Source organism: Lotus japonicus, chromosome 6, assembly GCF_012489685.1.
Source record: "Lotus japonicus ecotype B-129 chromosome 6, LjGifu_v1.2".
Taxonomy (NCBI): domain Eukaryota; kingdom Viridiplantae; phylum Streptophyta; class Magnoliopsida; order Fabales; family Fabaceae; genus Lotus; species Lotus japonicus.
The window spans coordinates 15,605,574-15,630,560 of NC_080046.1; the positions used below are offsets into that span (position 1 = coordinate 15,605,574).

Consider the following 24,987-nt stretch of genomic DNA (forward strand, 5'->3'; position numbering starts at 1 on the left):
ATTTATTTCATAATATGAAAAATTATTAATTTTATTTAAAATATTTAAATTACGTAAACAATGTTAAGTAATAAGTGTTTAATGTTATGAAATAAGTTTTGATATCATTTTTTATACTTTTTATCTCGAAAGTCATTCACTATGACATGTCAAGACTAAGAAGAATAAATTAATTTTAACTTTTTGAATTATAATAAGTGATAACTTAAATAGCCTTTGAAAAAAAAATTCCTAAAATATTATCTTATGAATTTAGTTTTTTCAACTTATTTGGTTTGCGAATGTTTTCTCACATTCGATAGTCATGAGACTAATCCTTGAGGTTCTACGACCACGTTAAGTGGATAGGCCAGACCTCTCACAACAACATTTATTCAGCTTTGCCTATTATTATTTTTTCTATTATGCTTCCTCGAGTAATTAAATACCTTTTAGCTTGCATTTTTTCAATTTTAAAATATTTGATCCATACTATTTGTTATTAAATATTTTTTATTTTTAATATTTGTCAAATGAAAAACTTAAGATAATTTTAGTGTTTTTTCTTAAAGTAAATTTTAAGTTGATGAATGTTATTAATTAATGTAGGGTTGAATATTTTTTGACAATACAATTTTTTCAGTTTTTAATTATTCTTTAATATATTATTACAAAGGTATGAGAGTTTTATGGTTGAATGTATTTAATGTAAAACTCCAGTCTCATTTACATATAAATAGTTTTTTAATTTTAAAACTATTTTATCTAAATTTTTGTTAATAATTATTATTTTTTATTGAATTTAATTTTTAACATTTGTGAAATACATTACATTAGAGGTTGAGATATGACATGTTTTTTTTGTATTTGGTTTGGTTTTGACTCATATCATGAGATGACTTGTTCTCATGTTTTTTTATCATTAAATAATATATTTTGTTTACGAAAAAAAAATTTGTGAAATACAAAACTCAAGTGAATTTTAATTTTATGAATGTTGTTATTTAAGGTAAATAGTTTAATAGTTTCTTACAATATAATTTTTTTCAATTTTAATTTAATTATTTTTTAATATATTTATTACAATTTTTTGTTTTGATGCTTTTAATATGCAACACTTGAGTTTTGCTTATGTATTTAATGCAAAAAACCCAAGTGTGCTTTACATATATATATATAGATTTGGTAGAGATAATTTTGGAAGAAAGATTAGAGTAGAGAGAGTTAGAGACAAGAGATGAAGTTAACCTTAGCTTGTTTGGTAGGATGAGAGGGAAGAGGGGAAAATGTGTGGATCACAATCTTTATGTGGTCTCCTCAATTTAAAGAAAAAGTTGGTTTTTACTTATTCTCTCATTTTATCCCTCCACCATTAGCACACTTATTTATTAAGTATTTATATATTTGAAGTAAAAATGTCATTTTATACAAAAGTGTTCTTTCTATTCTCCACCCAGCCAAATAAAAGTAGAGAAAAGACATATTATTCTTTCCTTCATCTTTCTTCTACTTTTCTACTATGACAAACAACTTATAAAATTTCTTTACTCATCTTCACTTTTCTCACTTTCTCTTGAAACTAAACAAAATATTAGAGTTTCGTAATGTATGGGGACACTCTTAATTTAGGTGGGGGCAATATATCACTCAATATCCTAATATATGCATAGTATTAGTGTGATATTTAAAATTTTAGGTGGGGGCATTTGACCCATTGGTCTTGGACGTGCATCCGTCCCTGAATATAATAAAAGCACCAAACAACTGATAAGCCCAACATGTATTGTATTAGCTTATACAATCAAAGCCTAATACAGTGCTTTAAACGGGCCCTTGAGAAAACAATAATACAAGAGGAATTTTAGATGATTACTATTCGGTGAGAAATCACACACATAAAAAAACAGCAACAAAACAAGATAGAAAGGAGTATGCTCTTTTTAATTTTAATTCCTTCTAAAATCTCTCCCCTCCCCTCATTTGAACCAAACAATATGTTCGTGTAACCAAAAATAAAGGAGTGTGCTCTTTCTTTTCTTTTCTTGGGCTCTTTGTGAGCTTTTTTGTACTCTTTGGGCCGGCACCCCTTAATGAATTTGTTGCTTATAAAAAAAACTATTAGGTGAGAAATGGAAGTGGGAAATTGAACTCTCAAATGCATAAGTAAAATTTCCTAATTTTCGACACAGTGAGACCAACCAAACCACGTAAGACACTAGTTACAAATTTACAATACAATACAACCCAGCGCACGTTAGCAATTAGAATAGAACGGAGGAAGTGATGAGAGTGGCGGAAATCTCAAGAACACTGCAACCAATTTATCTTATTCCCCTTCTCCTCTTCTTTCTCCCAACCCATTTTCTCTCTTTCTCCCTCTCATTTCATTCACATTCTCACTCATTCATCCTCGTTTTCGCTCCCTCGCCGCCATGGAATCTTCCGCTGCCATTCGATCCTTTCACTGTATATCTCTCTCCCTCTCTCTCTCTCTCTCTTTGTTTTTGTTATCAATGTGTTTCTTCGCTGAATGTGCTTGCCAGTTTGCGATTTCCGATCTTGCTGTTTTGCTTTTGCGTTTGATTTGCTTGTATTTATGTGATTTGCAAGGGAAAATGAAGATGATTGAGACTTTGTATGTATACACGGTTCTGTTTTTCTTTTTGAAATTCTATGGAATCAGAATGTAACTGTTGGATTTAGGTTTTTGAACATGTGTGCTTGTTTAAAATCTCATTTGTTATGATTTATGAAACTTCATAATCATTTTGGATTGAATGTTAAACTTACCTTAAGAAATCAAAAGAGGTGTAATGCCATGGATTGTAGGTGCTATTTTATGATTTGCAGGGACCTTTGGAATGTTTCTTCCTGTTGTAACTAATAGAATAAGCTTAATTTCTCGTAATCTGTTCGAAAAAAGAGTTGAGTTGAAGAACCATTCTGAAGAAGTGAAGAGAGGAGTTATTTTATGCTTATGCTTAATGTGACTTATTTACCAAAATCACAAGCATAATATTTTTTACAAAGGCATTTGAATGTACTCCTTGATGTCTCAATAAATAACCAAAGGATGCTCTCCAATCAGCTTCAAAATCATGTGATTGGCATCCTAGGACAAGAGATCTCTTGGAACTGTGTCTATATTGTTTTGTCTGGCAGTACATATTTTTTGTCTGAAATTATTTTTTTGAGTTTGTGATTTTATTCTTTTCTTAGTTTTGTTAAATATGAAGAAATGAATACTGTTCTTTATCCCTTAGTTATTGAAATAGATTTAATTATTTATTTAAAGATTTTATCTAATATTGTGTTATTTGGTCCATGGATATCTTTGTTTGTGTCTTCCCTTTTAATTGTAGTATTCTTACCTAACCAGCCACCTCAATTGGCTTGGCTATAGAGCTATTCCTTGAGTCTCATGCATGTATGCACTTTAACAAGTTTTGTTGCAATCCCAACATAATGATCATGTTTATCAGACATGGCATCTTTTACAATGATGCCATTTAAGTGTTTTCAAAGGTTATTTATGAATTTATTTTTTAAGTTACACTGACTCTGATTGTTTGTTTCCTGTCTTAGCATTCGCTGGACACACATGTGTTATGTGTATCATGCATGCATTACTGTTGGCCCCATATATCTATATTAAGCTTCTATTACATGGATGGCCAAATTAAAAATGTAAAAATCATTTCAACCTGGTGCCTAATCATTAATCTTGGATTTCGGATGCCATAGGCACTGTGCCCCATGTAAGATCCTCATTTGAGAAGGTAGCTGTAGTTCCCTGCCACAATGCCAGATGGAACTCTAAAAGTGGGCTTTTCATCCAGCGTTTGGCAAACGATCGGATGCTCATTAATTCTCAGGCCAAGGGGAGGAAAACGCTAGTTTCATGCGCAAAAGCAGTTGAAGCTATCAATACAGCTAAATCTGACGGTGGGTTTGTATTGATTAAACAAAAAATTATATACTCCCCTCCCCCCCCCCCCCCCCCCCTCTTTCTGTCTGATGTTTGAAAATCATACTCTCATTCATTATTAGTATAATTTACTTCTGAGTTCTAAATTTTAGCAGTTGTTTTTATTCATAAATTTTTTAGATATATTAGTCTGTCAGTTGCTAAATTCTTCTCAGCAGGTTTATATTTTTATGTTTGTTATTTTGTCATCTTTTGTTTATATTTTAGTCTTATATAATTCATGTGGATATGTAATAGTAGGAAATTATTTTACTTGTTACAAATTGTAATTTTGTTATAGTTGGCTGTTAGAATAGCTGTTTTTTTAAAAAAAAAAATTGCTTAACACTTATATATTCATTGACTTGACAATATTTTATGATGTTGTAGCTTCTTTGGATAGCACATCGCAAGACTCAGTAGAGAAAAAAGCTTTGCAATCTGCTACTTTTCCTAATGGATTAGAGGTATATAACTATCCTTTCTTTTTATTACATGCACTCTTATATATCTTATTATTGAAAAATGATACTCTGGTGGGAATTAGCAATAGGGTCCCATACTTAATGGTAGATACTACAAGAATCAAACATAAAGTAATTTCGACCTATGATTACTGGCTTTTGTCTACAAATGCACAATTGCATTCATCAAAAGCCATGTTTCAATATGAATCTAAACCCTTATTATGTCTTGGTTGCTTGTGATCAGGCTTTGGTATTAGAGGTCTGTGATGAGACTGAAATTGCTGAGCTGAAAGTAAAGGTATTATTTCTCGTTTACTGCTTTTGCAAAATTTGAATTACATTAATTTAGATATAGTAAACAGGGTAAAAGAAACTTCAGTGTATTAAAGCAAGACCATATAGAGATGGTGTGGATTTCCCAATTCACGCACACACCCACAGATTAGTTGGCCGGATATGTCCATGGCCCTGTATTATGTTGTGCATTGAATCATAAGTTGAAGCAATGGACTTGATTTACTCAAGATTTGTCACATGCTTATAGAAAATAAGGTATTGACAATGGAAAATATATAGCACATTGTATTACAAGCTTGTAGTAGGTAATAAGGTACTGGCATTGGATCTTTGTCAAAATTGTAGAACATTGTATTATAAGCTTCAGATTGTAGGGCTTTTGTGCCTAATGTCCTATCTGAATATTCCATTTTTTATGGTAATCCAAATTTGATCATAAACAGTTTCATTGGTTTTTTTTTTGTAATACACTGTAACTATTAACTTTGACCTCACTACAAAAGTCTTTAATCTTTAATGGTTTGTGGAAAGAAGCATGCTTTTAGTGGATGACCTTGTTTGACTTGTTACAGGTTGGAGAGTTTGAGATGCATCTTAAACGTAACATTGGAGCAACAAAAGCTCCTTTGTCTAACATTTCACCAACTACCCCACCACCTATTCCAAGTAAACCTATGGATGAATCAGCACCCAGTACCCCACAATCATTGCCACCAAAATCATCACCTGAGAAGACCAACCCATTTGTAAATGCTTCCGTGCAGAAGTCATCAAAACTGGCACAATTGGAGGCTTCTGGTACCAATAATTATGTTATAATATCATCTCCTACGGTATGTCATCGATCAATATATTTAATGATCTCTGATTTGATGAGCAATGTATAGTTTACAATCACTTGTCTTTCTTTCTCTCTTATCAGGTTGGCTTATTCCGACGTGGTAGAACAGTGAAAGGGAAGAGACAACCTCCTACCTATAAAGAGGTACATATAACATGCTTGTCATTGCCTAACCTCTGTCATGGTGATTTTAAGTCATCATCTTATTATGACTTTGGTCACATTATTCACTTGACACTCCCTCCACCTGGCTTGGTGGCTTGAACTCCACCATTGGATTTAGGTGCATATGTGCTTGTTCTGCACTAAGATTCTGCAGACTGCAGTGCACAAACCAAATGTTTCTGGTTAAAGGTTCAATCAGTAGTATATGCGTATTTCACTTTTGAAATACATTTAACGTACAAAACCAGAATATGGTATGAAAAAGAAAAAGTGATAACAATTAAGAATGAAATGCTCAGTTTTATACAACATAAATAATACTTTTCTATTATTATATAACACTTGAGAAGTCTCACGTTGACTAGAGATATGACCAAGATAGCTCTTATATATGGGAATGCAATCCTCACCTCTTGAGCTAGCTTTAGGGGTAGAATTAGACCTCCCAAATTCTAATATGGTATCAGTGTCTATCCCATATTCGTCTAGTGAAAATCACCCGTATATGGGCCACCTGCACATGTGCATTCCTGCATATTCCACGCTCCATATGTCCTGCCCTGTGCGTGACGGGGTGTTGAGAAGTTTCACATTGACTAGAGATATGGCCAAGATAGCCCTTATATATGGAAGACTATCCTCACCTCTTGAGCTAGCTTTTAGGGTAGAGTTAGGCCTCCCAAAGTCTAATAATAACCTATGTATATATTTTCAAATTAGACTTATAAGCAAAACAACATTGAGCCACTAATACATTTAAAAAATTGTAGATATATGTGATGGCAACAAAAAGGATGTTATATTTTGTTTAGAGTTGAACTTGACATGATATTTCAGTTTTTGCTGTCTTTCCATTTCTATCAGTATCTGGTTCTACTGTAACGTAAGCTTTTCATTTTAATCTTAATTATAAATGATTGCACACAATTGGGACAGACCACTGCATTCTAACAAATAAGAATATTTTGTAAATGTATCTGGACAAATCAGATATTATTTGGCAGTAAAAATATTTGTTGATCTATATTTATTTCTGTAATGGGGTTGTAATCAACAAGATTTCTAACATACCTTTAGGTACGTTAAATTGTTTGCAGACCACAATTTATTAGAACTGGCTATCCATGCTTTTCAATATCTTCATTTCCTAATTCAATTTTAGGATTACTATATATACTCAATTGTCTGTTTTCTATTTAACATCTATAGGGTGATTTAATCAAAGAAGGGCAAGTCATAGGGTATTTGGATCAGTTTGGAACTGGACTTCCTGTTAAGGTAATCTGTCTGTTTCTTTAATGTTTTCTCCTTCCAAAATATCCACTTATCCTGACTGGTTTTATTTTCCAAATCATGCAGTCTGATGTGGCTGGAGAAGTTTTAAAGCTACTTGTCGAGGATGGAGGTATAATGTCTATGACTTTTTGTTAAAAAAAATTCTTGATTTATTGATATGGAACTTTAGTAATACGGATCTTCTGGGGAATAAAGAAGGGTAGAAGTATTGCTCATCTCATTTGAAATTGAAATTGAGAATGCCGTTGCGTGCCTCAGGTTTTAAATATTCTGCTATTTGATCGCAAGGAATAAGCCAAGTAGGAAAATATACAGGCAAACATTAAAATTGGAGAAAAATTACTTCCAAGTCCAGTACATCCAGGACTTCTTTCTTTTTCTTATGAGTTTTACAATCGAAATTGACACTTAGAGCTGATTTGGTTTATTTTCACTTTTTGTTTTCAGTTTTAAATTACACAACTGTCAAATTGTTTAGTTTTCTAAGTTTTATACAAGAAACAGAGGAAACAATTATTTCTCATTCCTGTACAGATCTTTGAAAAAAAATGTTGTCTGTTTTCTGAAAAAAATAAACTGATTGTTAATTCTGATGTTCCAGTCCCTTGTTTTGAATGTATGATGTTCCGGTATCTTGGATGCCAGGTTGTTAATGTCTGGCCTACTATATCATTATTGAAACACTGGTATATTGGTAATTTAAGAACATAGGAAACACACACTTTGCACCAGTTTTTAGTCATGGACTCATACCGAACATTGGGAATCTCAAGTTCTCTTACATCAAAGATACTCTGCTGTCTTCCATACCAGTAAGGAAATGTGCCTTTTAGTTGTATACTTTTGTGTATTTTTTGATTTATGGAAAGTCACAGAATATTCATGATTAATTTAGTTCATTGTAATAGCAGTATATGGCTTGTGTACTGTAAATACTCATGGGTTTTCTAATTCCTGTCACTTCTGACTACATTGAGTGATATGGTCTAGCTGTCGATGATCTTCCTGATTTAATTTCTGATGCTGTCTTGTTATTAATGTAGTGTTTATTTATTTTGACCATTTCTCTAGTTAATATGGACTTCTAAACACTATCAATATCTAAACCTATTTCGGTCCATCAATGATTGGTCGTTTCTTTTTTCTTTTGGAGCTACTCCGACGTAGTTGTGATGAAATTCTTACCATTTCATGTTGTTTATGATTTACAGAGCCCGTTGGTTACGGAGACAATCTTATTGCTGTGTTGCCTTCATTCCATGACATCAAGTGAGCTAGCCTTTTCTTATTGTTGAAGATTAATCATGTGGCATTTATTTATTGGGACTAATAGCATATTGGCAAATGTTTTTAATAGACTGAGAAATAATAATGTGTTTACATACTCGGGACAGACTTGTGTTGTTGAGGATCATACTTTGTATACCAGTTGCTTAAATTGTATTCGATTAGCTATACCAATACCACCTTATTATGTATCTTAGGGAGTGTACGCAAACCTAAGGATTTGCATAAACTATGAACCAACTGATTCTAGTAGCTGGAGTTTGATTGCTTGTTTGCTTTTTTTTTTGTCCCAAAAATATCATCAAGCAGACCATTGGAGCTTAACTAAGCATCCCTATCCATGTTTTATCTTGTGAGAAATGTTAGCAACACTCTTTTTAAATAAGCTCTGGGAATACACTTAATGTTATTGGTATAATTTTTAAGAAGTCAACACAATTTTTAATAAACAAGAATTATATGACCTACTTATCGGGTGTGAGAGTGTGAAGGTTGAATAGGAACAAATGACTAGAAAACCAAGCAAGCAGCTAGTTTTCTACAACTGAATATGTGCCAAGGCGCAATTGAGATAAGGAAGGTGCCTGAAACAACGACTCTTCAAACCGTGCCAACCCACTCCCAACCCGTTTCCCCTGTAAATAAATATACGAGCAGGACTGGGCAAAGAATAAAGTGTTAATGCAATACCTGTGATTTATAAATCTAAAGTCTTTTTATCTTCATTTGGCCAATTTTCTAATCATATTTCATAATATGAGATACTTTTTTGTGTTCTATGATTCTAGGTGCAATTGTTTCAATACCTTATGCCTGGTATTTTTGGTTTTATGTCTTAAAATTTTTAAAAACTAGTTTCCAATTTCATAAATCAAGTTTTAATTTTTTTTAGTTTTAAAAAAGTTGTAGTCAACTTTGTAAAGTTACAATTGTCACCACGTTTGACAATTTTGTAAATTCATGATGAGTGGTCACCTGGACACAATAGTAGAGGGGACAGGTAGTAGTGGTAATAGAGGCCGATGTTACCTAGTGGTGATGGCGTTGGGTGTTGCCTTGTAACAGTGCTAGTCCTGACGGTGGTGGTAGTGGGTGGTTGAGGCAACAACGATGGTGGTAGTGGAGGAGGTGGTTGTGGTGGTGGAAGTGGTGGTGGGGTGAAGGTGGCAGTGTAAGGGCGATGGCGAATGTGGTTGTGGTGGCTATGAAGGTGGAGATGGAGGTGGAGGTGGGTGTTACCTAGTGCCGACGACAGTGGTAGTGGGGTCAGGTAGCAGTGGTAATAGAGGCCGATGTTACCTAGTGGTGATGGCGTTGGGTGTTTCCTTGTAACAGTGCTAGTCCTGACGGTGGTGGTAGTGGGTGGTTGTGGCAACAACGATGGTGGTAGTGGAGGAGGTGGTCGTGGTGGTGGAAGTGGTGGTGGGGCGAAGGTGGCAGTGTAAGGGCGATGGCGAATGTGGTTGTGGTGGCTATGAAGGTGGAGATGGGTGTTACCTAGTGCCGACGGCAGTGGTAGTGGCTACGACAATGGTGGTGGTGGTGGTGAAGGGTGGAAGTGGCAGTGGTAGCGATGGTGCTAATGGTGGCGGCGGCGACGACTGTGGTGGATGGTTGGGTTGGCGGTGGTGCAGACGGTGGTGGTGGAGGTGGAAGTGGGGGTATTAGAGATTGGTGGTGGCGCTGGCAGCGGTGGTAGTGGTGGTGGATGATAATGGTGGTGGCAGTGGAAGTTCTGGAGATGGAGGTGGAAATGATGGTGTTGGAGGGTACTAGTGGCAGTGGAGGGTGGGGTGGTTGAGGAGGTGGCAGTAGTGGTAATGACAGCGAGAGGTGGTGGTGGCAGTGATAGAGGTGGCACTGGTGGTGGCGATGGAGATAATGGTGGAGGATGTCGTGTTGGAGGAGGGTGGTAGTGGAGGTGGAGGTGGCGGCAGTGGAAGGTGGTGGTGAGAGTGGTGATGACGCTACGGTGGAGGGTGGTGGTGGCGACGAAACTAAACCCAAATCATAAAATTATTTCTGATTTAAAAAATTAGGTTAAAGTCATTTGAAAATTAAGTATTTCAGTTCCATTTTTACCGAACACGCTTTATTTGAAAACCATAAAACAAAAACCAAAAATCATCTAAACTAGGTCTTACATATTTTACATAGTGTATGGTTGGAGGGTATGGGAGGAGTGATATTTTCCCATAAAATATACCTTCATACTCAATTTTATCTTCTCTAAAAAATAAGAGAAATTTTAAGGGGAATTTAGTTGTATAATTAAATGTTTTTCCTCAATTTTTGAAATTCAAAATTGTATTTTAAAAAGGGTTAAATATGTTTTTCGTCCCTGGACTTTCAGTGAGTGTTGGTTTTCGTCCCTCGCCGAAGTAAAAGCCGATTTTAGTCCTTGAACATAAGGAAAATAGCTGGTTTTTGTCCCTGCCAGAGTGGTGGCGCTGACCACCGAGCCACTTGTCACGGTTGACCTATGTGGCAATGTCATGTCTATTAGTAAATACATGTGGATTTTTTCTTTTTTTTAATTCAATGTTATAATTATTTTTTCTTTTTAAAACAAAACATCATTAATTAATTAAAATAAAACAAAAATTATCAAACTCATCTTCTCTTCTTCTTTTTCTTCAGAATCCCTTCCTCTTCCTCATCCTCTTTTCTTCTTTATCATTCATCTTCATCTTTATCACTAACAACTCTCAAACTCTCACATAAAATTATTTAAATCCAGAAATCAATAAAAACTCCAAACTCTCTCCTTAAAATCTCCCAAATTTGACCTCCACCACCATAAAATTGAAACCTAGATCTGCCAGATCTACTACCTCCAATATCCCAAAAACGCGTCGTCACCCGACTCACCCCAACCCTAGCAGCCACCACCACCAACAATCTTTGGCACTGCGTTTTGAGTTTGGAAAAATTCTATGTTTTTCAATCTTTGGCACTCCCTCGTCTGGTTTGGGCAGGATTGTTGGTTTGGGAAAATTCATGCTTTTGCTGCGTTCCAAATGGATTTGTGGAACTGTCTTCTAGGTTTGGGAAAATTTTTGTTGGCTTAAATATGTTGGAGGTCCCTCTAAAATAGGGGTCATTTGGTTAAGGCCCCTACAAAAGTTTTTGGGTGGAATAAGCCCCTAATGTGAAAATAATATATAGTGATAAGCCCCTGTCGTGAGGTTCCGTTTAATTTATGATGATCCTGCAAATGGTGCTGACATATATTATACTTTGTGAAAATTATTCAATTAAAGAGGGTGCCATATGTAAGTAAATTATGGTTGAAAAAAATAAAGGCAAATTCCGTGGTACCCTGAATTTTTTTTGGGTACGGTACCCCAACTGGATGAAATTGTGAAATTGAAGGGCAGAGAAAGAGAGAAGATTAGACCTTTCAACTTTTGTTGGAATCTTAGACGTCATGTCGGTTGTTGCAGCTCTTTTTAAGTCAAAATCTAGTGGTGGAAGTGAAAATGTATGCAATGTAAGAACAAGAGAGTTATTGACCACAATAAGGGTGAGATAAGAAATTGGTGTCTAGCGAACGACAAGATAATGAGATAATCTACTAAAATGCTCATGAATGATGGCGCTAGAGGCTTTTATAAGTTAAAATAATTGGAAATAAAGATGTTTTACATCATTTAAGGTACTGTACCCTCATTTAAATTAAGGTACTACAGCAAACAAAAAAAATAAAAGGCTTAATACATCAGAATGCCCCTGAAATTGTAAAGGGAATCAATTCCAGGGCTTAAAAAATTTTCGCATCAAATTGGGTCCCTAAGAATTTTTTTTTTTAATTCAATTAAGGACAAAGTGTGTCTGATGCTGAAGTGGCTTCAATTTTAACCTACTCAGCAATTCCACGTGACATTTTGATTTTTTTTTTTAAATTGAAAAATTCTAATACTTAATTTTTTAAATCCAACTCATTTATTAAAGCATAAATAAAAATAAAAAACTTTTTCAATCATCTTTTTTAATCTCCGTCAAAAAAATCTTCATAAATCAAAACTATTTTTTTATCCAACCAATCTAATCTGGAAACCTAATCTAAGAAGATCCATTTTCCTTTCCACACCCTTCGGCCTTCACCACCAACTCAACAAACTAGATGAAGAATAAGAGAAAGAACAAGAGCACTTTCCCTCTCCGCAGCGCCATCCACACCCACGTCCTCCGCGACCTTGTCTCCCTTCTTCATCCTTCTCGATTTTCCTTTTCCCTCCACCGAACTATTTCTAGGGTTTCAAGGTTTGCTTTAGCAGCGACCTATTTCAGAAATGGGATCTCGTGGACTGGGTTGCTGTGTTTTTCTGGTTTCGTCAAATTGAATTGGGCAAATATGCGACCACCGCCGGCGCTGCCATTGTCGTCTTCTCTGGCGAGTTCCAACCCTGTGATGATGATTTGAGACCAGATTCTTTGAAAATGGGGAAGAATAAGGAGCAGCAATAGTGTATGCGAGAACAAGGGCAGAAAACACTCAGATTCATCACACCCATCTCTCTCTTTTTCTTTCTTTCTTTCTCTAGCTTCTTCTCCTTCTTCATTCCCCACCGACGGCCACCACCCATACCCTCTCCTCCATAACTTCCCCTCCGCCGCCGTTGTCGCCTCTTCTTCTTCACCATGGCTTCCTGGTCAAAACCCCTAAATCCCCCCACCACACCTTCTCCTCCATCACCTCCCACAGTCAAAACCTCTTCATCGCCCCTCCTCTTCTTCACCAAGGCCACCTTGCTTGAAATCCCTAAAACACCATCATCCACCACCATCCACCTTCGCTTCTCTCCTTCACTATCGTTGTGTTCTTTCTAATATTCAGATTTAGGGCTCAATTTGGGGCTGAATAGGTTAATTAGGTTTTTAGATTAAATTAGGGATTATTAGTGATTAGTTTAGGTTTTGCATTAAGATTTTATTAAGTCTTTGTTTTTAATTTATGACTTGGAATTAAAAAAATTAAGTATTAGAATTTTTCAATTTAAAAAAAAAATCAAAATGCCACGTGGAATTGCTGAGTAGGCTAAAATTGAAGCCACTTCAGCATCAGACACATTTTTGCCTTAATTGAATTAAAAAAAAAATTCTAGGGACCCAATTTGATGCAAAAATTTTCTAGGCCCTGGATTTGATTCCCTTTACAATTACAGGGGCCTTCTGATGTATTAAGCCAAAATAAAAACCCAAAGTAAAAATCTCAAGTAAAATCCCCAAACGTACTTGGGTTTTTTACTTTGGTTTTTATTTTTATTTTTTTCAACCCTCATTTACTTACGTGGCACCCTATTTAATTGAATAATTTTCACAAAATATAATCCACGTCAGCGTCGTTTGCAGAATCATCAGAAATTAAACGAAACCACAAGACAGGGGCTTATCACTATATATTATTTTCACATTAGGGGCTTATTCCACCCAAAAAATTTGTAGGGATCTTAACCAAATGACCCCTATTTTAGAGGGACCTCCAATATATTTAAGCTTTTTTTTTTTGATTTATGGGTTTCGGAAAAATCATGCTTTATGTTCTGTAAACATTCCGTTCAATTCTAGTTTCCTGGTTCTAGTTCTTGTGGGTATTGTAACCAGGCCTGGACGTGGCCTATACCCCTTATATTTTAGATGTATTACATTTGGTGTGTTGCCTGGATATGATTTAGAAGATATGATTTTAGTAGTTTTTATTTTTCTAAATTCTTTTAAGAATAAGTGAGCTATGATGATGAATAAGATGTTGAAGATGATGATGAAAATGATGTGAAGATGATTGAATAAGATGTTGAAGATGATTAATTATTAATTATTTTGTTAGATTTAATTTTAATTAATCATTTTTTAATACTTAGTTAGTATAAGGTGGAATTTAAATAAATAAATAAAATTCACATGTATTATTAATTGACGTGGCACTGCCACATAGACCAATCGTGACAAGTGGCCACGATGGTCAACGCCACCCCTCCGGCGGGGATGAAAACCAACTATTTTCCTTATGTTCAAGGATTAAAATCAGCTTTTACTCCGACGAGGGATGAAAACCAACACTCATTGAAAGTCCAGGGACAAAAAACATTTAACCCAAAAGGGTAAGAGTCTTATTTTTGGGGAGAGGAGGGGAGACTCTTACCATGTTTGGTTAAGAAGATTGGAGGCCTGTCAAGAAATTACGATAGCAATTCACAAAACCAGAGAACCAAACTCCACAATTACTAATAATTCGAGCTTCACAAAATATGGCAGTATTTTCCTACCACAATTGATGAGACTACCAGTAAGCAACTATACCACTAATAAGCTTCAACAAAAAGAAATCTAAATAACAAAACACTTCCACAACCACCCCATATGACATGCACCAAATGTACCACATCAAGTATGATCACCACGAATCCTCCTTGCTAACTGGATATCCTTAGGCATGATAGTGACACGCTTAGCATGGATGGCGCACAAGTTGGTGTCCTCAAAGAGTCCAACGAGGTATGCCTCAGCAGCTTCTTGCAATGCAAGGACAGCATGACTCTGGAAACGCATGTCAGTCTGCAAGCACAGGAAAAAATACATAACTTTAGTGACAATGATTAAGAAAAAAAAACATAAGACCTGAATCTCACATCAGTAATTACACATTACCTTGAAGTCCTGAGCAATTTCACGAACCAACCTCTGGAAAGGGAGTTTCTTGATCAACACATCAGTACTCTTCTGGTACTTTCTAATCTCACTGTTCCATCAACAACAATTTAATTATTAGTAAACATAACAAAATCAAGAAAATGGAAACCCCAGTAAAACAATCAAATATAAAGGATTCCAGAAAAAGGGTCACTAACCGAAGAGCAACGGTTCCAGGACGGTAACGATGCAGCTTCTTGATCCCACCTGTGGTTGGTACAGACTTACGAGCAGCCTAAAGTAGAAAAAACAAAATCATGAAACCGTTGGCCAAATTTCAAGCACCCAATACAAATTAAGAGAATAAGGATTGAGGTGATGATTCCATAGCAAACCTTGGTTGCAAGTTGCTTCCTGGGAGCTTTTCCACCGGTTGACATACGAGCAGTTTGCTTGGTACGAGTCATCTGTATATGTCAACGGCCGAAAAAAAATTCAGAAAAACACAAGAAAGTAAAACAACAAACACAACCAAATAACAACATTTAAAGATCATGGACATTCTCGTCCCCTCAATCAAAACAATCATGGCTACCGGTGAAACATAATTGTAACCTAATTCTTATATAATAAAAAATGTGAATAACAACAATGAATTTGGCAAATAAAATTATCGTTGGCTCCAAGATAAAGGCATAGAGAACCCGAGAATTAGTAAAGAAGAATCAAATAATTGAATCGTGACATAATTTGAACAACATCTAATCATTCAAATTCAAATAGATAACAATAATGTAAAGCAAATCATCACAACTGAAGAATCAATAAACCCTAATTCTCTAAATCTAGAAAAGACAGAACCCTAAAAGTGGAACAAATTGAAAAATACCAAATTAGAATGCAGAATCAAACAATTCAATTGTTACGAAATTTGAAACACATCAAATCTTCATATAGAGAACAATTATGTAAAACAAATTACGATGGTTGGTACAGACTTACGAGCAGCCTAAAGTAGAAAAAACAAAATCATGAAACCGCTGGCCAAAATTTCAAGCACCCAATACAAATTAAGAGAATAAGGATTTATGTGATGATTCCATAACAAACCTTGGTTGCAAGCTGCTTCCTGGGTCTTTTTCCACCGGTTGACATACGGGCAGTTTGCTTGGTACGAGCCATCTGTATATGTCAACGGCCAAAAAAATAAATTCAGAAAAACACAAGAAAGTAAAACAACAAACACAACCAGATAACAACATTTAAAGATCATGGACATTCTCGTCCCCTCAATCAAAACAATCATGGCTACCGGTGAAACATAATTGTAACCTAATTCTTATATAAATAAAAAATGTGAATAAAAACGATGAATTTGGCAAATAAAATTATCGTCGACTCCAAGATAAAGGCATAGAGAACCCGAGAATTAGAAAAGAAGAATCAAATAATCGAATCGTGACACAATTTGAACAACATCTAATAATTCAAATTCAAATAGATAACAATAATGAATAGCAAATCATCACAACTGAAGAATCAATAAACCCTAACTCCCTAAATCTAGAAAAGATAGAACCCTAAAAGTGGAACAAATTGAAAAATACCAAATTTGAATACAGAATCAAACAATTCAATTGTTACGAAATTTGAAACACATCAAATCTTCATATAGAGAACAATTGTGTAAAACAAATTACGATAACGAACACTCAGTAAACCCTAATTTCCAAAATCCTGAAAGGAAAGAAAACACTAACCTCGAAAGACGTTGATTCGTTCTTCTTCGAATTGAATTGAAGGGGGAAAAGGATCTAAAGTTTTGCGAGGTTTGGTGATGAGGGCCTATATATAGTGGGGGTGTGGGTCAATGTTTGAATGCGTACAATTCACTCTCCGTATGTTTTCTCTGCTTGGGATCGGACGGTGAGTGAAGTGTTGAGTTGTGCTTTCTCAATTTAATAAACGACTGCGATGTCATTCATGATACAAGAAACAGATCGTGAAGTCTAGTTGGAGCATTCACATTGGTTCCTTTAATTTACAAATTGAAGCCTTTTTTTTTGTTACCTTTGGAAGCTTGGAGTCTTTTTTAAGGAGAAAAAAAAATTAATTTTTTTTCCAATTAAAAAAAAAATAAGAAGTTAGTTGATACAAGTCAGAAAATTCAGGAAAATGAAATCTATTGGTACATTTTTTTTGAAAGTATCTATTGCTACATCCTTGTAACTTTTAATGTTATTCCAATTTTTTTAAATAAAGATTCAACCACACTATTCTTTCTCGTGTATCATTTCTTTTTTTTTTCTTTATCTCTATATGCATTTCCTATCATATCACTTATATATCAATCATTTATCTATCTTCTCTTCACATTTTATTAAAGTGGAGGTAAAATTTATACGTGAACAAACTATAAATTTTTTTCACAAAAAGAAACTATAAATTTGTGTTTCTAAGAAATCTAAAATACCCTGAATATTAATACACCTCACCAGCCCATCATTTCCACAACTTACTATCTCCTTCACACATCCCTCTTCATTTATATCTCTTTCTCTTTAACTTCCAATTCTTTCTCTTCTCAATTATTTCCCAACACAAAATCATTACCTTTAATATTAAGCATTTCTTCAACCTTAACTTCATCTTGAGTAAATATCAATCTTATTCTCTTCTCCATTTAGGTGTTTCATTTTTGTCTTCTCCACCATTACCGTGTACTGATTTCGTGTTTTATTCTCTTCTTCATAAAGTCACTCTTATACATTTAAATGATGAATTATTTAATAGGATTGTGACGTATAAGTCACTTGAAAACATTTTAATTCCCCACTGTCACCATCACCCCCTTCACCACTATCGCCACTGCCATTACCCTTCACCACTGCCACCGCCACTTCTAGAACCCCCTACCACCAGAACCACTGCCACAACACCCTCTACCACCGCCCTACATCACTGTTGCCTCTACTACCACCACCAAAAATAAAAGTAATGCATTTTGAATTTAAGAGAGAAACAAACTTGGGAGCAAAGCTCTCCCAAGTGAGCTACTATTGTTCATAAAAAGGTCTAACAAAGAGCAAAAATGTAGAAACAAAACTACGACAACCAACCAAAAGAACAAAGAAAAAAAATCCCCTTACACCTAAGAGGAATGAACAGAAAGTATAGGTAGACAAGATCTTCCACTTAAAATCCTCCTTAGTACAATAAATACAAAATGCCACTTAAGATCCTCTACTTTAATTGTTAATGTCAACAACAATCACTTGATGTAGATATAACTTGTGATTTTTCTTAAAGGTTTTTTTTACATTACATTACCATGTATTTATAAAAAAAAGGGTTAAATACGTTTTTCGTCCCTGAACTTTTTACGAGATTTGGTTTTCGTCCCTCGCCGGAGTAAAAGCCGAGATAGGCCCTTGAACTTATGGGAAATAGCTGGTTTTCATCCCTGCCAGAGTGGTGGTGCTGATCACCGTAGCCACATGTCATGGCAAGATGACGTGGCACTGCCACGTCAATTAATTAGGTGATTTGAATTTTTTTAATTTTTTTTTTAATTTTTTCTTGTTCAATTCAATATTATGATTACTTTCTTTTTTCTTTCTAAAGTAAAAGAAAAATAAAACCTGCCAACCTTACATTCATCAGAATCACTTCATCTTCTCCATCCTCTCTTGTTCTTAATCACCCATCTTCATCTTCATCACTAACAATTCTTAAGCTCTAACCTAATATGATTTAAACCCAAAAATCGATAAAAACCCCAAACTCTCCATAAAATCTCCTAGTTCTATGACCTCCGCCATCATATCAGATTTCTCTCCCAAATTTATAAGGCAATAGAACAAATGACTCAAACCCAGAGGGAAAATTGTCATAACCCATATCAATGATCATTGAAATCCCAACTCCACAGTGAAAATCAAGCATCCAACACTACCCCAAACCGTACCAAACCCCGAGCCACAATTAGACAAAGGTGAGGAGACGAAGAAGAGAAGCCATAAACCCATATCGAACCAGTCCTCGCCGCAAAACCGCATGGGGCCCTGTCCTACTGCCGCGCCGTCTAGACCGCCAGAGAGACCTCCATCACACCACCAAAGATCCAAGCAAATCCCTAATCGGAGCCAGTAGCGAAGACGCCACCCTTTCCCACCGTTCTGGCTGCCGTGAAACTCCACCGCCTTGGGCACACCTAGATCGAGTAACCCCCAACCCTGCCACACCCAAATCGAGCCACCCCCAACCCCAACCCACCAAGATCGAGCCACCCCCGACACCATCAAACCCACCAACCTAGTGGAAGAAGCAGAGAAAAAAAAACCATGAAAAGTCCAACAACTCTCAACCCGACACTCTCGTTGTTAGTGATGAAGATGAAGATGAAGATGAAGATGGATGACGAAGAAGAAGAAGAGAGGATGGAGAAGATGAAGATGAAGATTGTAGATCTTACCGTTGACTAAGTAAAATCAATTCTAATAATAATTTATAACATTGTAATATTCGAACTTGGGTCCATCTAATATGCACCTGTAAAAAACAGATGTAATTTTACACTAGTAAATTTCGTTAGTCATCCACGCACCCCACAACAGCAACATGTGTACAAACAGAAGCCAAATACACCACTCAATCATCCATTGCAATAATTGGGATCTGCTATAAAATTGCACTAAGGCATAGGTAGACAAAATTTACTAGTGTAAAATTACACCAGTTTTTTCAGGTGTATATTAGAGGCTGCCTTCGAACTTATTGTAATATTATTCATAAATTAAAGATAGATAAACATTCCAAGTCATTTTAGGAGTGTTTGATAATTTTCACTTCTCAGCCATCAATTGTTTGACATAGCGCACTTTAAAGCGTGTTTATATCGCACTTTAAAGTGCGACACTCTCACATTTTAAAGTGCGTTAGAGTTGAAAGTGCGATCCTAACGAACTTTCAAAATACGAGCGAAAATATAAGAGTATTTTTTAGTTTTTACGAATTTATTGTTGGCATGAATAATTCTATGAGTGATGACAATAACAATTCCCTTATATTATATCTTGTAACACCCCGATTTCGGTGGCGTCACTTTAGTAACCAAAAGTAAACTTAATGCGGAAAAACGTAAATATTTTTTTTTTGATAATAACTAAGACAAGACTGAATTAAATAAAACCCAAAAGCGAAAAGCAATAAAACTAATATACAATATATATAAACAGCCCCCGCTGTAAGTAGCAACCTCGTCACGAGTAAACCTCCAGTGGCGGGTAATAGAAGAGTAGCGCCCGTAGGCAAAAGGTACAATCCACGAGAAAGGTCAAGTGTCCGCAACACCATCCCTCAAAACTGAGAATAAGCTGGCCCATCGGCCTGAAGCAAGACCTCCTAAGTCCAACCAACTCTCTGTGATTCTCGTAAAGAACCACACAAAAGCTATAGGTGGGAAACTACCCTGTCCCCAAAGAAAACAAATGATGTTCAGAGCTAAGACTCTACTCCTACACTAATCCCATCTCGAGGAGCTCACACCAGCACTAAAGCCTACATACTAGCATGATCGTCGCCCGAATCTGAATCCGGAACGACCTAGTCTATGTACACCATCCGTCCTCCTCTCGCTACCGCGATACGCTCCAGTTCCCGCATCTCAACCCTAGTTCCTCCCGAAGGATGAACCATCATGAATCAGCCCGCCAAAGACATCTGACAAAGGGCGTTTGTTCGCCAAAGCACACACAGAAGACGCGAGGGTCAACTCCAAAGAATTATGTAAATAATAGCACCAATAGATATAAATAAGATAATAGCCACTTAGGCTTATAACTAGGGATAACATCCTAGGGTTGCATATTTCTCAATGAACATCAACGACAGTAAATCACAGTTAACATGCCTCAAATAGAATTAACAAGTACCAAACACACTCATCAACTATGTCAGTATGCATGTTGCATGAAATGATATGCAGGTTAACCCAGTCAACCAATATGCAATCCGGAACGGATGGACATCAACGGATCAGCCCTTCACCAGCCACGGTGGTGCCATTTCGGCCCGCGTGCCTCTTACACCACACAAAGGTAGTCAGATCAGCCGTAACCCGTAGGTCTGCCATTTCGGTCTGCTACCAGAGACGTTTACAAACGCTCTTTCACGGAAATCCGGGTCTTATGACCATTTTGGAATCCGACGAGGTCCAGAGTACGTCCTGTGTTAATACCCCATTAATGTTGCATGAATGCAGGATGATTAGTCAACCAACGTCTCCGATCTCACTCGACACGTCGCCACGTGTTCTAGGTAAATTAAAGTTTCTAAAAGCTTACCCTAAGGTAAAGTCGATTCTGCGACAAAATACAATAATCATAAAATGAGTGCAACCACTCACGATGACTCTTCGGGTCATCAATGCTCTCACGAAGTCTCACGCTTCAGTGAAGTTTCATGCTCTCACAAGGTCTCACGCCTCAGTGGAGTTCCATGCTTTCCACAAGGTCTCACGCCTCAGTGGAGTATCCCGCATTCACAAGGTCTCACGCCTTAGTGAAGCTTCATGCTGTTCACGAGGTCTCACGCCTCAGTGAAGGTCCATGCTTTCCACAAGGTCTCACGCCTCAGTGGAGTATCACGCATTCACAAGGTCTCACGCCTCAGTGAAGCTTCTCGGCTCATCCCTTGGATGGCTAACAAACTGCTCAACGAGCGAAGGAGTACCAACATACTCAGAACTTACCAAACTCCTCAACACTTGGATCCGACGACACTCCTCGTTTTTCCAAAACTATGACTTGACTTCCAATGCCTTCCTTCGAGGTTGTTATCATTACTTAAAGATTTTGAGGTTATTTAAGGTCTTATGAATTTTCTTTATAAAATAGATTCCATTTCGTCTTATCGCAAGTCTTATACATTTGCAGGATCTCCCAATCCCAAGTCGCTTCCAGAGGATGTCTCGATCCACTAAACAAAATTAAGGCCCGAACCTCGTTCGTCCTATCAAACTTTCTCAAAACTCTCAAAATAAAATCGGCATGACCTGCCCGCTATTCTCACCATTCAGAATCTCAGATTCCAATACAGAGCATATTTAAATCATCACAATCAACAACATGTCATATATCAATAAATCGCATCATAAACACTTAGCACTTAGCATATAAAGCATGCACCACACATCCTAGATTACCCACATAGCACATAGCATGTAAGACAATCTCAAAAACATTCAGTAGATGAATCATCTACATTGTCAGCCGAAGCCTCAGAAAACATTTTCCAATCACACACAATTCCAGTGCATAAACAGTAAACAATGTCGAAACATCGACCCTAAGCATTAACTAGAGATTCAGTGAGAAGCCCTCACCTGTAGATTCTCCAGGACGATCTCCTAACTCTTCCTCACAAGCAAAGCGTTGCTCCTCAGGAAATTCCTCAAAAGTTCCTTTAAAGCAAAGTCACAGAAATACTATCAGAATCTATCGAGAACTAAGCTATCGATACTTACTAAGGTTACACGAAGTAATCTATACTCTAAGGTACGATAATCTAGCGTGAAAGACAAGTTTTCGGAAAAGGAAATTTTCCTCCTCCCCCTTAATAGGGCTCGGCCACTTTGTGCAATTATGGGGCTCGATTTTTCTTCGATCAAACTTGGTTCCTATGCTTTCATTAGCCGTAACTAAGGGTATTCTGAACTCGGAAAAATTATCGGATCAAAAACTGTCGCAGGGGTATTTTGGTCATGATTTTTAACTTAGAAATTTCAAAACTGAAATCCCAAAAACCAAATTTTGCAGGGACGTTACTAACGACGTTTATGACAACTAATCCTACTAACACTAAGCTAAGGCGATAGTTTTTAGCCTAAAGGTTGAAGCTTTACCTCAAAAACTCCAAAAATGGGTATTTAAGGCTAAAATTGATTCCGGCGGAATTCCGGCGACATAACGGAAAATCTAACCCGGCAGAAGTGATCTTGGGCACATATAGAAGAGGTTTAGAATCAGAAATGAAAGATTCAGGATAGTTTTGCAAAAACCCATAAACTATCAGCTCAGAAAACTCTACAGAAAAGCTATGGAAAAAGCGATCAGAGGTAAGGATTAGCGACTATACCTCGAAACCTTGAAGTAGCAACTGATTGATCGACGATCAAGCAAGAAATGAAGAAAATCTCTCCTCCTCCTCTCCTATGCAAACTCGCGGCCTTGAATGGGTTTTTGGGTGAGTTTTGTGATTTTTTTCTCATTTCTTGGCTATATATAGAGGTTGGCAAAACGCGGTAAAATGAAAGTTTCGCGAATCTGATTTTTCCGGCTTCATTCTCCATGAATTCTAAGATAGGTTTTGGCGAAAGAATTCCAAAACTAAAATGAGGTCTCCTTGTATTTTTAGTGACTAATGCATAATCGGTATAAAACTATTTTACCCGATAAGTTGCTTTTTGCATCGAATGTCGGAATGGAAAACTTCCTTCTGAAGAAAGATTGAAATCATCAAGAGAAATGGGTGTACGCGTGTAGAATATTCATTTGAAGCTCTGAATAGATAAAATCTTCATTGCCAAGAATTTCTAGGGTTTTGAAATACCAGGGTTTCGGTTTCGGCAAACTTCCGATGATTGGAATCGGACGTTCGTAGATCCTAGAGTTTCGCCTCGAAACGATTGTGATATATGGAAAAAGAGAAGTTCTAACATTTCTCTGAAGATTTTTGGAATTAACTTCCGTCGTGCCTATAAATGAAAATTAGCTATATATTAGGGTTTCTGACCTAAGTTTAAGCGTATAACGATCGTGCTATAACTTTTATCGACTTCGATACGATCCTTTGACTTTTCCTGAACTTTCTCCTTCATAAATTTATTTCATTTGGTAAACTCTTGTTCAGGTTTCCTTTCACGATACATCAAGCCTAATCGTAAATGGAAATCTCTTCCACTTATTCTAAGCTTAAAATCTTGGGTCTTACATTACTACCCTCCAAAAAGAAAGTTTCGTCCTCGAAACTTAAGGGTCAGTAATAGTTCTGGATATTATTCCTTGATCTTTTCCTCTAACTCTCACATAACACCGTCCGTGTCTCTATTCCAAATAATTTTCACTAAAACACTCTGCTTTCTCTTCGATTGTTTCACTCTTCTAGCCCCAATGCTGGTTCGACGGCGTCTCAACAGACATAACATCTTTCAACTTGCCGAGGTTTAACTACAATCGTCAAAGATGACACCACTAAAACTCTTACTCAAATATGATCTTCAGCTTCCGAAGTCGATCTTTACCCTAAGATTCTCATTCCACTTAGCCAAATTCACTCGCTAATCTCTAGCTTGTATCACCGAAATCCATAACAAGTTTCATTCACTCTTAGACTTTAAGCAACTTGTCCAAATATGACAACCTCAAGTGTTCATCTTAATACTAACACTTCCCTTTTTTTGTAACTTGATCACCATCTCGTCAATCAACTTCTTAATCTCTCTATCAAATTCTAACCAACTTCGAGTCCTAGAAACTTAAGACAACAATTCATAGACTTAAAACCTGAACCTTCACCAAGTTTGGACCTCTAATGTCCGTTAATTCTTCAATGCTTCCTAAATGAATATCCATTTCTTCAAACTATATCTCCTTCGCAAGAGAACTTATACTTAATGCGAACTTTTTCCTCCCAGCTCGACTAATCCTCGATCCAATCAAGTTAATCTTACCAATCCTTCTATCAAAGTCCATAGCTAGCTCTGATTCCGAATATCACCCCCTCAATATTAAGTTGATCAAGCCTAATACATCGAAGGTGAAATTTAGAAAAACCCACTGGAACAGTCAATGAGTTCCTATCATCCAATAGTCACAAATATCCTGACCTCACATCCTCAACGATTCCGCTACGGAACTACACGCCCTCGACATCATACGTATACTATCCATAAAAAATCTCTATGAGATTCATTCTTCAGCTTCTAGCTTCCTTTTAAACGCATCGGTAGAAGACTACTTTCTAAGCTTAGCGTGTCATTCTAAACCTCGTATAAC

General features: G+C 36.4%; 3 protein-coding genes across 4 annotated transcripts; 2 read left to right on the plus strand and 1 right to left on the minus strand.

Moving 5' to 3' along the window:
• The first annotated feature begins 2,227 nt into the window (after positions 1 to 2,227).
• LOC130723729 (uncharacterized) lies at positions 2,228 to 8,578 on the plus strand. The gene is made up of 9 exons (XM_057574852.1): positions 2,228 to 2,445; positions 3,724 to 3,924; positions 4,337 to 4,413; positions 4,658 to 4,711; positions 5,283 to 5,543; positions 5,633 to 5,695; positions 6,926 to 6,994; positions 7,076 to 7,121; positions 8,224 to 8,578. Exons 1-9 carry the CDS (start codon positions 2,412 to 2,414, stop codon positions 8,283 to 8,285), a joined length of 867 nt encoding a protein of 288 aa, XP_057430835.1. The 5' UTR covers positions 2,228 to 2,411; the 3' UTR covers positions 8,286 to 8,578.
• Positions 8,579 to 9,679: 1,101 nt separating this feature from the next.
• On the plus strand, positions 9,680 to 10,215 carry LOC130724990 (uncharacterized). The gene is made up of 2 exons (XM_057576252.1): positions 9,680 to 9,917; positions 10,082 to 10,215. The coding sequence occupies exons 1-2, from the start codon at positions 9,680 to 9,682 to the stop codon at positions 10,213 to 10,215; spliced, it is 372 nt and encodes a 123-aa protein (XP_057432235.1).
• Positions 10,216 to 14,551: 4,336 nt separating this feature from the next.
• Positions 14,552 to 16,114, minus strand: LOC130723793 (histone H3.3-like). Of its 2 annotated transcripts, none has more exons than XM_057574924.1 (4): positions 16,043 to 16,114; positions 15,151 to 15,227; positions 14,951 to 15,041; positions 14,552 to 14,857 (listed from the first exon to the last, which is right to left on the minus strand). In XM_057574924.1, the coding sequence occupies exons 1-4, from the start codon at positions 16,112 to 16,114 to the stop codon at positions 14,687 to 14,689; spliced, it is 411 nt and encodes a 136-aa protein (XP_057430907.1). In that variant the 3' UTR covers positions 14,552 to 14,686. The 2 variants fall into 2 exon arrangements, with proteins under 2 accessions (XP_057430907.1, XP_057430906.1); XM_057574923.1 differs by lacking the exon at positions 16,043 to 16,114 and adding an exon at positions 15,328 to 15,399.
• Between the last annotated feature and the right edge of the window lie 8,873 nt (positions 16,115 to 24,987).

Coding starts and splice junctions, on each gene's coding strand:
- LOC130723729 (XM_057574852.1), top strand. CDS start 2,412: ATGGAATCTTCCGCTGCCATTCGATCCTTTCACT. Junction 5,544..5,632: donor TTATAATATCATCTCCTACG/GTATGTCATCGA, acceptor CTCTCTTATCAG/GTTGGCTTATTCCGACGTGG. Junction 5,696..6,925: donor AACCTCCTACCTATAAAGAG/GTACATATAACA, acceptor TAACATCTATAG/GGTGATTTAATCAAAGAAGG.
- LOC130724990 (XM_057576252.1), top strand. CDS start 9,680: ATGGTGGTAGTGGAGGAGGTGGTCGTGGTGGTGGAAGTGGTGGTGGGG. Junction 9,918..10,081: donor CGACTGTGGTGGATGGTTGG/GTTGGCGGTGGT, acceptor TACTAGTGGCAG/TGGAGGGTGGGGTGGTTGAG.
- LOC130723793 (XM_057574924.1), bottom strand. CDS start 16,114: ATGGCTCGTACCAAGCAAACTGCCCGTATGTCAACCGGTGGAAAAAGA. Junction 15,228..16,042: donor GGAAGCAGCTTGCAACCAAG/GTTTGTTATGGA, acceptor TTTCTACTTTAG/GCTGCTCGTAAGTCTGTACC. Junction 14,858..14,950: donor AAATTGCTCAGGACTTCAAG/GTAATGTGTAAT, acceptor CTGTGCTTGCAG/ACTGACATGCGTTTCCAGAG.